Genomic DNA, 13,410 nt, shown 5'->3' with positions numbered 1-13,410 from the left:
ATCAATGTAATTCTCACCGATTTCACTTTCCAGGAGCCAGCCATCTGGAAGAGTTCACTATAGAGTGGATCACAAACATCTCCCAACAGATCATTTAGCACTTTCAGCACCTCACAGAGTGTGAAACTCCGCCGATCCTCACATGGGTCCGTGCTCCCTAGGGGAGGCTTTGACCCCCTCCCCTGGGGGAACCGCCTCTCCTCATGCTTCTTGCGGAGGAGGGACTTGAGGAGGCAGTTCTCGGCCACCGAACTGTAGAGTTCCTCCAGCCGCCCGTAGGAGAGGTATTCCACCATGTTGGTGCCGTTGTCAATGAAGAGCTTGACAAATTCTGGTTTGTTGTTGACAAGAGCTGCTGTCATGGGATCTTCCAAGTGACAGGTCTGGCAGGTAAACAACAAGAGAAATCTATGACCAGAATGACCTATAAATCTAGACACTGCCTCATCCTTCTGCATGTATTGCTTTGGATTTCCAGCATCTGCAGACCTTCTTCTGTCAATGACATTTATTTTATTCAGAGATTCGGCACTGTGACAGGTCCTTCTGGCCTCATAATTATGCCCATGTGACCTACTAAGCGTTCATCTCTGGAATAGGGGACGGAACTGGAGAAAGGATGTAACGCTGAGGCTTTATAAGGCATTAGTCAGATCACATGGGCCCCATAACTAAGAAAGGATGTGTTGGCATTGGGGAGGGTCCAGTGGAGGATCATGTGAATTATGCTAGAAAAGAAGGGGTTAACATGAGGAGAGTTAACAGAGGACATACATGGTAAATGGTAGGGCATTGAGGAATGCAGTAGAACAGAGTGATCTAGGAGTAATGGTGCGTAGTTCCCTGAAGGTGGAATCTCTTGTGGATAGGGTGGTGAAGAAAGCTTTTGGTATGCTGGCCTTTATAAATCAGAGCATTGAGTATAGGAGTTGGGATGTAATGTTAAAATTGTACAAGGCATTGGTGAGGCCAAATTTGGAGTATTGTGTACAGTTCTGGACAGTGAATTATAGGAAAGATGTCAACAAAATAGAGAGAGTACAGAGGAGATTTACTAGAATGTTACCTGGGTTTCAGCACCTAAGTTACAGAAAAAGGTTGAACAAGTTAGGTCTTTATTCTTTGGAGTGTAGAAAGTTGAGGGGGGACTTGATAGAGGTATTTAAAATTATGAGGGGGATAGATAGAGTTGATGTGGATAGGCTTTTTCCATTGAGAGTAGGGGAGATTCAAACAAGAGGACATGGGTTGAGAGTTAGGGGCCAAAAGTTTAAGGGTAACACGAGGGGGAGCTTCTTTATTCAGAGAGTGGTAGCTGTGTGGAACGAGCTTCCAGTAGAAGTGGTAGAGGCAGGTTCGATTTTGTCATTTAAAAAAAAATTGGATAGGTATATGGACAGGAAAGGAATGGAGGGTTATGGGCTGAGTGCAGGTCGGTGGGACTAGCTGAGAGTAAGCATACAGCACAGACTAGAAGGGCCGAGATGGCCTGTTTCTGTGCTGTAATTGTTATATGGTTTGATGGCTCTAGGTCTATACTCACTGGAGTTTAGAAGAATGAAGGGGGATTGCTTGGAAACCTATCAAATACTGAAAGAGTGAACATGGGAGGATGTTTCCTATAGTGGGCGAGTCTAGGACCAGAGGACACAGATAGAGAGGATGTGGAGAGGATGTTTCCTGTAGGGGGGGAGTCTAGGACCAGAGGACACAGATAGAGTGGGTGTGGAGAGGATGTTTCCTGTAGTGGGGGAGTCTAGAACCAGAGGACACAGATAAAGTGGCTGTGGAGAGGATGTTTCCTGTAGTGGGGGAGTCTAGGACCAGAGGACACAGATAGAGTGGATGTGGTGAGGATGTTTCCTGTAGTGGGGGAGTCTAGGACCAGAGGACACAGATAGAGTGGATGTGGTGAGGATGTTTCCTATAGAGGGGGAGTCTAGGACCAGAGGACACAGATAGAGTGGATGTGGAGAGGATGTTTCCTGTAGTGGGGGAGTCTAGGACCAGAGGACACAGATAGAGTGGGTGTGGAGAGGATGTTTCCTATAGTGGGGGAGTCTAGGACCAGAGGACACAGATAGAGTGGGTGTGGAGAGGATGTTTCCTATAGTGGGGGAGTCTAGGACCAGAGGACACAGATAGAGAGGATGTGGAGAGGATGTTTCCTGTAGTGGGGGAGTCTAGGAGCAGAGGACACGGATAGAGTGGATGTGGAGAGGATGTTTCCTATAGTGGGGGAGTCTAGGACCAGAGGACACAGATAGAGTGAACATGGAGAGGATGTTTCCTATAGTGGGGGAGTCTAGGACCAGAGGACACAGATAGAGTGCGTGTGGAGAGGATGTTTCCTATAGTGGGGGAGTCTAGGACATAAGGACACAGCCACAGAACATAGATGAGGAGAAAGTTCTTTCGCCAGGGTGGTGAATCTATGGAGCTCATTGGCACAAGATGCTTGTGGAAGCAAAGTCATTGGGTCTATGTAAAGTGGAGATTGACAGGTTCTTGATTAGTCAGGGGTCAAAGGTTACAGGAAGAAGACCGGAGAATGAGTGGATTAATAAATCACCCATGATGGAGGAGATTTGATGTGCTGAATGGCCTAATTCTGCTCTTACGCCTTATAGTTTTATGGAAGCCTATGTGGTCATGGGGAGAATATACATATTCCTTATAGGCAACAGTGGAATTAAGGTGGGGGGGGGGGGTTATATGGGAGGAAGGGTTTGAGGGTCAGCAGAACATTGTGGGCCGAAGGGCCTGTAATGCACTGTACTATTCTATGTTCTAACCTGGGTTCCTAGTGCTGTAATACTGTTATGGTAAGGGCTGCGCCATTCAAGAGCCTCAGCTTGTCTGACAGTGCCATTTGTTCCTAAGGCCAGGTTTCTCTTCCAGTAACTTACACACTGTTTTCTTCCAAGCCAAATACTCTGGGTCAACAGGGCAAGAGTTTACAATGGGGCTCCTTCCTTTAACCCAGTCCCTATAGACAAGCCACAGTAAAATCAGGAACATTAAAACGGTGTGCTGTCACTGGGTGAGGTGCACGTATGGCTCTGGTGAGAAAGGGTCAAATGTGACCTGTGCGGAGTTTCTGTGCTTTCCCTGTGACTGACACACACCTCAAAGATATGCTCATCAATGACTGCTGTAATTTACCCCCTCTGTGTGTGGGAGTGGTAAAATAAGGCAATAATATGTAGGAGCAGAATTAGGCCATTCAGCCCATCGAGTCTGCTCTGTCATTCTATTATGGCTGAGGTTATTAACCCTCTCAACCCCATTCTCGTGTCTCTTGCCCGTGAATGTTGACACCCTGCCTATCCACCTCTGCTTTAAATATACTCAATGACTTGGCTTCCACAGCCGCCTGTGGCAATGAAGTCCACAGATTCACCACCCTCTGGCTAAATAAATGACTCTTCATCTCTATTCTAAAGGGACGTATTCTGCGGATGTGGGCTCAAGAATCTGGGCTCGATGGTGGGAGTGCGTGAGCATAGAATTGGTGAAATTGGGTGGGGCTGTTTCTGTGCTGGGTGACTTTGTTAACCTATGAGTCTGAAAGCCTGAAGGTTATGATGAAGGTTATAATGCTCATAAAACTTATTGGAAGGCCTGCAATTTGGGTCCCACATGTGTGCACAGACACAAACACAAATACATACACACATAGGCATACATACTCTCTCTCTCACACACACACGCACACACAGACACAGACACAGAAACACTTGCCTTCCACAAGATTTCTCCATTAAATAATTGTCTCTTGGCAATGTCAACTCGGCTCCACGCTACTGCCAATTTCAGCTCGTCCAAGTATGCTAGAGCGTTGTTACTCTTCTTCTTACAGACTGTAGGGGGGGTATGGTTGGCAGAAGCAGAGAGTGAGCACAATCTAGAACTGCGCAAAGCAAACCCCCACCAAAGTTCAAATTTTAAAGCTTAAATTAAATTTACTATCCAAGTATATAAATGTCACCATATACAACTCTCAGATTTATTTTCTTGCGAGCATTTTCAATAAATCCATAATAAAATAATTCCCATAATAGAATCAATGAAAGACAGTGCCAACTGGGTCAACCAGTGTGCAAAAGACAACAAACTGTGCAAATACAAAAAGAAAGAATTGATAATAATAAATAAAATAGCAATAAATATTGAGAACATGAGACGAAGAGTCCTTGAAAGTGAGTCCGTTTCAATGATGGGGCAAATGAAGCTGAGTGAAGCTATCCCCTTTGGTTCAGGAGCCTGATGTTTGAGGGGTAACAACTGTTCCTGAGCCTGGTAGTGAGAGTTTTGAAGTTCTTGTACCTTCTTTCTGATGGCACCTGGGTGTTGTGAGGGGGTCTCTGCTGGTGGATGCTGCTTTCCTGTAACAATGCTTCGTGTAGGGTGCTTAATGTTTGGGAGGGCTTTACCCATGATGGACTGGGCTGTAATTTCTACATTTTGTAGGATTTTCTGTTCAAGGGCATTGGTGTTTCCATACCAGGCTGTGATGCAGTCAGTCAATATACTCTCCTCTGCATACCTATAGAAGTTTGTCAAAGCTTTAGATGCCATGGCTACAGGAGTTGGGAGCTGGGAATGTTCAGGGATTGGGAATGACAGGATTCATGCAGGTGGGAGCTTGTTGTTAGACTGACTACCGAGGATCTGTCATTAACCGAGGTTTCACATTTCCCCATGGAGGTAGGACATTGGATTATCGATGTCGGTGACACTTAAATGGAGTAAATAGGAGGAAAGGATAAAGTGACCATCAAAAAACAATGATGCTTAAAAATAGAAAATGCTGGGAACACTCAGCAGACCAGGCCACATCTGGGCAGGGAGAAGAAACAGGTTTAATGGCTCATCTTGAAGAAACTTCATTACAACTGGGACAGAGAGACAATAATTAGATTTTAAGCTGCAGAGAGGGTGGGGAAGGATGGAGAGAACAACGCGAAACAAAGGAAAGGGTGGGGCCAGGGTGGCCTGGGATGGAGCAACTTTCTGATTTCAGAAATAAAAATTGTCCATAATAAGAATGTACATTTGTTGTAGAGTCCAACTCTTCATGACCCATGGACAACAGGGTTTTCATGGCGAGATACGGAGGTAGGTTCCTTCAGCACAGATACTGCTGCTGCCCAGGTTGGGACCCGGCTGAGCTTGAACTCAGGACCATCTGCCTTGAAGTCCAGAGCTGATGCCACTACGCCACCAGCTGGCCCAGAATGTACATACAAGGAATCCTGCAGATACCTGAAAATACTGGAGGAACACAGCGGGCCAGGCAGCATCTCTGAAGGTAATGAACTGTCGATGTTTTGGGCTGAGACCCTTTGTCAGGATTGGAGAGGAAGGGGACAGAAGGCAGAGTAAGAAGGTGGGGGTGAGGGGAAGGAGTACCAGCTGGCAGGTGTTAGGTGAGACCAGGTGAAGGGGGAGGTGGGTGGGTGGGTGGAGGAATGAAGTAAGAAGCTGGAAAGTGATAAATGAAAGAGGTAAATGGCTGAGGAAGGAGGAATTGAATAGGAGAGGAAGATGGGCAATGGGAGAAAGGGAAGTGGTGGGGGGGGGGGGAACCAGAGGTCTGTGATGGGCAGATGAGGTGAAGAGAACAGGCAAGAGGGTAATCAGGATGGGAAATGGAAAAAGAGTAAAGGGGAGAGGAGAAAAGTCATTGGAAGCTAGAGACGTAGGAGATCATGCCATTAGGCTGAAAACTACCCAGATGGAATATGAGGTGCGGTTCTTCCCACCTGTGTTTGGCCTCATGATGGCATTGGATGGAGCCCTGATCAGCTATTTTAGAATGGGAATATGAAGTCAAATTGAAATGGGTAGCCACCAGGAGATCCTGATTTCTGTGAAGGACAAGTGAGAGTTCTTGACAAAGTGGTCCCCCAGTCTGCATCGGCCCTCAATGTAGAACAGGGTGTACTGGGAACACTTTATACTTATGACTGTGAGGGTAAGCGCAGTTCCAATACCATATTTAAGTTTGCTGGTGATTGTTGGCTAAATCTAAGGTGGTAATAAATCAGCATTCAGGAGGGAGACTGAAAGTCTGGCTGAGTGGTGCCACAACAACGACCTCTCACTCAAAGTCAGCAAAACCAAGGAGCTGATTATTGACTTGAGGAGAAGGAAACCAGAGGTCCATAGACCAGTCTTCACCAGGGGATTAGAGGCAGAGAGGGTCAGAAACTTTAAATTCCTTGGTGTTAGCATTTCAGAGGATCTGTTCTGGGCCCAGTACACATGTAAATGCCATAGCAAAGACAGCACAGCACCACCTTTACTTTACTAGAAGCTTGCAAAGATTTGTCATTTCATCTAAAACTTTGACAGACTTCTATAGAGGTGTAGTGGAGACCACATCACAGCCTGGTATGGAAACACCAATGCCCCTGAATGGAAAATCCTACAAAAACTACTGGATACGGCCCAGTCCAGCACAGGTAAACCCCACCCCGCCATTGAGCACATCTACAGAGGGCTGTTACAGGAAACTACATCCACCATCCAGGCCATGTTCTCTCTTTCCTCACTGCTGCCAACAGGATGAAGGTACATGATCCTCCTCACACCACTAGTTCAGGAACAGTTACTACTCAACCATCAGGCTCTTGAACCTGAGGGGGTAATTTCACTCAGCTCGTCACTGTCTATGGATGCACTTTCATAAGTCCACAAGACCATGAAACATTGCAGCAGAATTAGGCTACTTGGCCCATCTGATCGTGGCTCAGTTATTTTCCTCTCAACACCATTCCCTTGCCTTCTCCCCTAACCTTTCATGCCCAGACTTTTGTCTTTTGTACATTGGTTGTGGACTTGCATCTGTTGCCACACCCTATTAGCAAATCTGCCATCTACAACAATTTTTAAAGTAAAGATGAAAGATTAGCTTTAATTGTCTTATGTACATCAAAACGTACAGTGAAATGTGCTATTTGTGTCAACAATCAGCACAGTTCAAGGATGTTCTGTTGACATCGCCATGCTTCTGGTGCCAACATGACATGCCCTCACTTATTAACCCTAACCCTACATCTTTGGGATGTGGGAGGAAACTGGAGCATTCTGAGGAAACCCACTTGGTCAGAGGGAGAATGTTCAAACTTCTTACAGTCAGCAGTGGCAAATGAACCATGATCTCAGGCAATTTAAAGCTTCGCTACTGTGCCACTCTGCAAAGAGGTGGGTGACTGTCACTACCCCACCACAGCCAGCCCAACCACAATGTACACTGCTGGTGGGATTTCTTCTGTACAGGAGGGATCTGAGTGAGAAGCCCCTTCTCAGCATTCACACCCCCGGCGCTGGTTCACAGACCGGGGACGGGACGGGACGGGACAGTGAGTGGTTGAGGAACAGCAAGGGCCAGAGTGAGGGTGTTACCGTACTGTGGGATATCGAGGTCTGGAAAAAATAGTTTGATTAGTGAAACTATGTTTACGTTCATTGTCATTCAAACAAATGAAATAACTTTCCTCTTGGCCCATGTTGTAAGTCACAGTACATATATCACTTATCAAATATATCAACTCAATAATATTAACATGATAAAAATATTCTATAGATGTACAAGTTGACATAAAGAGCATATACGACATATAGTTAAATAATAAACAGCGTAATAGTACTGCCGCAGTCATAAATATTGTGTATTGGGTGGTAACAGAGTGTTCAGGAGTCTCACAACCTGGGGGAAGAAGCTGTTACCCAGCCCTAATGAACTTTACAACTGTCCTCTTCCGCTCTCCTTGCCCACAAATTGTCCAGAAAATGAAAACAAACAGAATGCTTTGGGATTGGGCCAGAGGGACCTGTTCCACGCTGTATCTCTAAACAAGAGAAATAAAGTAAAGTAAATATTACCTTTGAACAATGCTTGCAAAATAATTGTGTCAAACTCCTCCACTCCCTCCTGGTCTGCATTGTAGACTGTCATCAAATGCTTGTTTTCAACGATCTTCTCCACCTATGAGTCAGAATACATCTTTAGCTTATCCAGGACCCCTCAGATTACGTTCTGCGTCCATTCAGAGTCCTCCAAGATCCCATCATGCCTTGTAGCAGTCAGCTCCATGGTGACACCTTGAACCCCTGATGGCATCACCAGCCAAGAGTGTTATGGCCTTCTCAATCCTAGCTAAGGAACAGCCTTGTTCATTTGGTGTGAGGCTGATGGGTGAAATATGCTCAACTGGAGAAGGAAAGAGAGAGACTAAGAAAGTCAACAAAGTTGAGGAGCAGAGAACCAAGTGCTGATAAATTGGTTTAGTACAGATGAAACTTAACGCCCTTAGACTCAGCAGGCAGCAGAGAAGTGCGTGCTAGGTAACCACACCTGTCCATGCTGACCACGATGTCTGTCTATTAGGCCTGTAACCATCTCCTTTCTTGTCCAAACGCCCTTTAAATGCTATAAATGTACTCACCTCTACCACCTCCTCAGACAGTTTGGTCCTTATACCCACCACCCTCTGTATGACAAACTGGCCCCTCTGATCCCAGCATGAATATGGTGGGAGAGGAGCCTAATTCTGTGATGCTATTCTGCACCCAGGGGTGATATAGGAAAATGGGCGAAGAGAGTATGGGGAACGAAATAGGATGGAGAAAAAGGTAGAGAAAAGAAAAAGATAAAGAAGGAAGGAGAAGAAAATAGAACAGAGACCATCTCTCCTTTGTCACAGACGATGAAATCCTTTAAGCCTACCCTGGTGAGCTGATCGTTTAACATCTAAGATGGCACAGCACATCCTACCATTGATGCTGCCCTCACCTGAATCTTTCCCATTTCCAAGACATCCGTGTTCATACCATCTTTCCACCACCTTAACAGAGTTAAGAGTTCCTTTTGTCCTCACCTACCACCCACCCCACAAGCCTCCACATCCAACACATCGTTCTCCGCAGCTTCCGCCGTCTTCAACGGGATCCTACCAGCAAAACAGCGTTACTTCCCCCCCCCACCCCCACAACTCTCCACTTTCCACCGGGATTGCTCCCTCCATAATTTCCTTGTAAATTCATCCCTCCCACTAATTCTCCCTCTGGGCAGAAATGCGACACATTCCGGTGAGGCAGCACTTCGCCTGTGAAGCTGTTGGGGTCGTCAATTGTACTCGGTGCTGCCAATGTACACTGGTGAGACCTAACGCAAACGTGGGGACCGCTCTGTCAAGCATCTCCGCTCCATCCGCCAAAAGCGGATTTTACAGGGGCCAGCCATTTTAATTGTTATCCCTATTCACATTCCAATACGTTGGTCTTCTTCTGCAAAGTTAATGCCACCCTCAGGGCACAGCAGCCACACCTCATGTTCTGTCTGGGTACCGTCCACCCCACAAACATTGATTTCTTCTTCCAGTAATTTTTTTTTCTTTTCCCCTCCCACCTCCCTTTTCTTCGATTCGCCCCCCACACTCTGGCCCCTTACCTCTTCTCACCTGCCTATCACCTTCCCCTGGTGACCCTCCTTTGCTTTCTACCACGGTCCACTCTCCTCTCCTTCTTTTGCAGCCTTTCACCTTTCTCACCCACATGCCCTCACCTATCACCTTCTGCTTGCCTTCCTTCCCCCTGGTCCCCATCTTCTCGTTCTAGCTTCTTCGCCCTTCCTTTCCAGTCCAGATGAAGGGTCTCAGGCCAGAAAGTCTACTGTTCATTCATTTCCATCGTTGCTGCCTGACCTGCTCCAGCACATGCTGTGTATTTTTTGGGTGTTTTGGTTGTTAACACATATTTTGCAGTACGTTTTGATGTAAATCTGAATAAACAAATGCCCTGTTGAAAATATCCTGATTGGTTGTATCATGCCCTGGTACGTGCACAGGAAAGAAGGAAGCACTTTTCTGTTCTCTTCACTGGCGTGTATAATTTGGGTGTAATTTCTATCCTACCTGCACATGATGCTGCTGAAAGCAGGTTCTTCATTCTACCTGTGCACATGACAATGAACTCTACCTAACTTGGTGTTGTATCCACTGATACAGCTAAGCCCTAGCTGACAGCTTGAATATTGAAAGGCCTAGATAGAGTGCACTTGGTAGAAGGAATAAATACATAGATCATTTTCTAAACAAGGTACAAATTCAGAAATCGGAGATGCAGAAGGCCTAATGAGTTCTGGTGCAGCATTCCCTGAAGGTTAACTTGCAGGTTGGGTCAGAAGTAAGGTAGGAAAATGCAATATTAGTATTCATTACAAGCAAACTAGAAAATTAAAATAAGGAGGTAAAACTGAGACTCCATAAGGCATTGGTCAGACCACACTTGGAGTATTGTGAGACAGTTGTAGCTACCTTATCTAAGAAGTTGGAGAGGGTTCAGAGGAGGTTTACACGAATTATCCTGGGAATGAAAGATTAATACAAGGAACATTTGATGGTTCTGGGCCTGTACTCGCTGGTGTTTCAAAGAATGAGGGGGAATCTCATTGAAAGCGAATTGAATATTGAAGGGCCTAGTTAGAGAGGATGTGGGGGAGTCTAGGACAGGAGGGCACAGCCTCAGAATACAAGGATGTCCCTTTTGAACAGAAATGATGAGGAATTTCTTTAGTCAAAAGGTTGTGCAACTATTGAATTTATTTCCACAGATGGTTGTGGAGGCCAAGTCATTGGGCCTATTTAAAGCAGAGGTTGATAGGTTCTGAATTAGTAAGGCTGTCAAGGGTTATGGGGAGAAGGCTGGACAACTCAACTGGGGTTGAGAGGGATAATAAATCAGTCGTGGTGCAGACTTGTTGGGCTGAACGGCCTAATTCTGCTCCTGTGACATATTTTTATGGCTCCTACTCATGAACTTGCTCCCTGTCTCACCCTCCCCAGACATCCTCGCCGCGGTCTTACCAGCTTCACCAGGCCAGGGACATCTTCAGGAGCAGCAAACTTTTGCAACCACTCTTCCGCGTGGCATCTCAAAGTTTCCGCTGTGAACGACTCTGCTATGACCTCAGCCAAGAAACTTGCAATCCCTCCCGAACCTGCCAGGATGAGCCAAGGAATGTTGTTCTTTGTGGCTTCATATATTCTCTAGTACAACCAGGGAATATTAGTCAGATAAGACACAACTGCTCAATGCATAGACCCAGCTGTTCCTTTTCTCACAAACACTTCCACCCGGTACATGCACTCTTTTGACATTAGCCAATGGTCAACCAACTTGAAGTGAAGACGGTGGCTAATGCAGCATCTATGGCATATCCCTTAGTAGCCCAAGACATATCCCTTTCCTCTTCTTTGAAAGTCACTTCCATCCATTGTTATTCTCCCGACTCAGTCCTCCAAACCAAATTCACACTCCCAGTCCTGCCCTGCTGATTTCACCCCCAGAAGCCCCTTCAGAGAAACAGAATGGATTCCATCTCACCTCCAGCATGTTGATCCCTCCTTGAATCAGCATGCACAGCACTGGGATCTCAATGCTCCCTCTCCCTGAGGAGAAACATAGACAGATACAGCACAAAGCTCTTACATGCACAAGGGGTTAATGGTTGGCATGCTGGATGTCATAGTTCGGGAGATGGTTGTGGACCACATTTGTGGATTAAAGTGTTTGCACTCTGGGAAAAGTGCCGAGGTATGTCACCAGTTTTCTCTTTACAGTTTGCCACCTGTGTCCCTGTCGATCATGGTCGGGTCACGTCCTGTGAGGTTGCTATGGATAATAATGCCCAGAGTGAAGACTGGCAACTGACATGAAATTCTGGGCAGCGTGGTGGCATAGCTGTCATAGCATCATGCTTTACAGAGCCAGCTATAAAATCAGGGTTCAATTCTCACCACTGTCTGTAAAGAGCTTGTACATTCTCCTCATGATAGCCTGTGTTTCTCTGGGTGCCACGTCCCAAAGACAAATAAGTTAAGGTTGCTGAGTCATGGGCATGCTATGTTGTTGCCGGAAACATGACTCACTTATGAGCTGTCTGTCAGAAACCTTTTAATTTGACACAAATGATGTATTTCACTGCATGTTTCAAAGCGCATGTGACAAACAAAGCTAATCTTTAACCTTGCATGACTCTTTCAGGCCATTGGGTCACAGAGTTATGGAGTTAGGCAGCATGACACCAGGCCCTTTGTCCCAACAAATATCTACCTGAGCTAGTGCCATCTTACCATATCCCTCAAAGCTTTTTCTGCCCATGTACTCGTCCAAATGTCTTTCAAACACTGTAATTGTGCCTGACTTTAGCACTTCCTCTGGCGATTATTCTGAACACCCACTGCCCTCTGTGTGAAAAAACTGCTCTACTTTAAATCTTTCCCTTCCCTACCTTAAGTCCATGCCCACTGGTTTTAGACCCTCCTATTCTGGGGAAAAGACTCTGTCCATTTAGCTTATCAATCCCCCTTTGATTTCCTGTAGGTTCATCCCTCATTCTCATAAACTCAGATCCTTAGCCTATCCACTCTCTCCTTCTAACTCAAGCCCTCCAGTCACAGTAACATTGCTCCAGATTAATAATGCCCTTGGAATAGAGTCACAGGGTCACACTGCACATTTCTCATTGGCTGAGACTGACTGAGTGGGCCATCAAACAGCAGTTTACACCAATCTTGCACTGGCTTCTATTTAATTCTGAAGTGTTGCCGTTCTGATCTGTTCTGTGGATGAAGTCAGTTTTTTGTATTATGGGTGTAGCACGGTACATCCTTAGGTTGTGTTGTTGTTAACACAAGTGATGCATTTCCCTGTTTGGTTCAATGCACAGGTGATAAATAAGTGAATCAGGATCTCAATCTGATATGTATTTGGTGTCGTGTCATGTTTGTCATCTGATTTGTAATGTCAGGCCTGTAATGTGAAATGTGCAGAGTGTAATCAGCCTGAAGAAATGCAAAGGGACATCTAAAAACTGGGAAGACACTGCACTCGATAGATCCACCCGGAGGAAATCTGTTCAACAGGGAGCAGCCCTATGAGATCGACCTTCGCTGTATCGCAGAGGACAAGCGGCAGCTGTGAAAGGAGAGAGTGAGCAACCAAAAGACCCAACAACTAATCACAGCCACCACTTACTCTTGCATCAGAATACCTAGATCCCGGATCAGCCTCCACGGCTACCTGTGTACCTACCAAATGGCAACTCCTTAGGAGAATGTCATAGTCGACTTGAGTGATTACACTTCTACTACTGCTAGTGTGTAATGTCTGATCGGCAATGTGTTGTCCGGTGTTCAGTGAGGAACATTTGGTGTTTGAAGTCTTTGAGACCTGGTGTGTCCCATCACAGCACGACATCAATTAGGGTGTGTGTGTGTGTGTGTGTGTGTGTGTGTGTGTGTGTGTGTGTGTGTGTGTGTGTGTGTGTGTGTGTGTGTGTGTGTGTGTGTGTGTGTGTGTGTGTGTGTGTGTGTGTGTGTGTGTGTGTGTGTGTGTGTG

At 45.9% G+C, this 13,410-nt stretch overlaps 1 protein-coding gene across 2 annotated transcripts in view; it reads right to left on the bottom strand.

Annotated features, from left to right (window-relative positions):
• LOC132383235 (transient receptor potential cation channel subfamily M member 4-like) overlaps positions 1 to 13,410 on the bottom strand; it is a 115,691-nt gene that overhangs the window by 71,769 nt on the left and 30,512 nt on the right. For both annotated transcript variants that reach the window (XM_059954154.1, XM_059954155.1), the window contains 5 exons: positions 11,395 to 11,459; positions 10,875 to 11,057; positions 7,894 to 7,996; positions 3,745 to 3,863; positions 18 to 383 (listed from right to left, as the gene is read on the bottom strand). In XM_059954154.1, coding sequence (XP_059810137.1) covers positions 18 to 383; positions 3,745 to 3,863; positions 7,894 to 7,996; positions 10,875 to 11,057; positions 11,395 to 11,459 — 836 coding nt within the window. The remainder of the gene's footprint in view (positions 1 to 17; positions 384 to 3,744; positions 3,864 to 7,893; positions 7,997 to 10,874; positions 11,058 to 11,394; positions 11,460 to 13,410) is intronic.

This window comes from Hypanus sabinus, chromosome 29 (assembly GCF_030144855.1).
Source record: "Hypanus sabinus isolate sHypSab1 chromosome 29, sHypSab1.hap1, whole genome shotgun sequence".
NCBI lineage: Eukaryota > Metazoa > Chordata > Chondrichthyes > Myliobatiformes > Dasyatidae > Hypanus > Hypanus sabinus.
The sequence above is the reverse complement of the archived record's forward strand: the minus strand, read 5'-3'. Positions and strand labels throughout refer to the sequence as shown.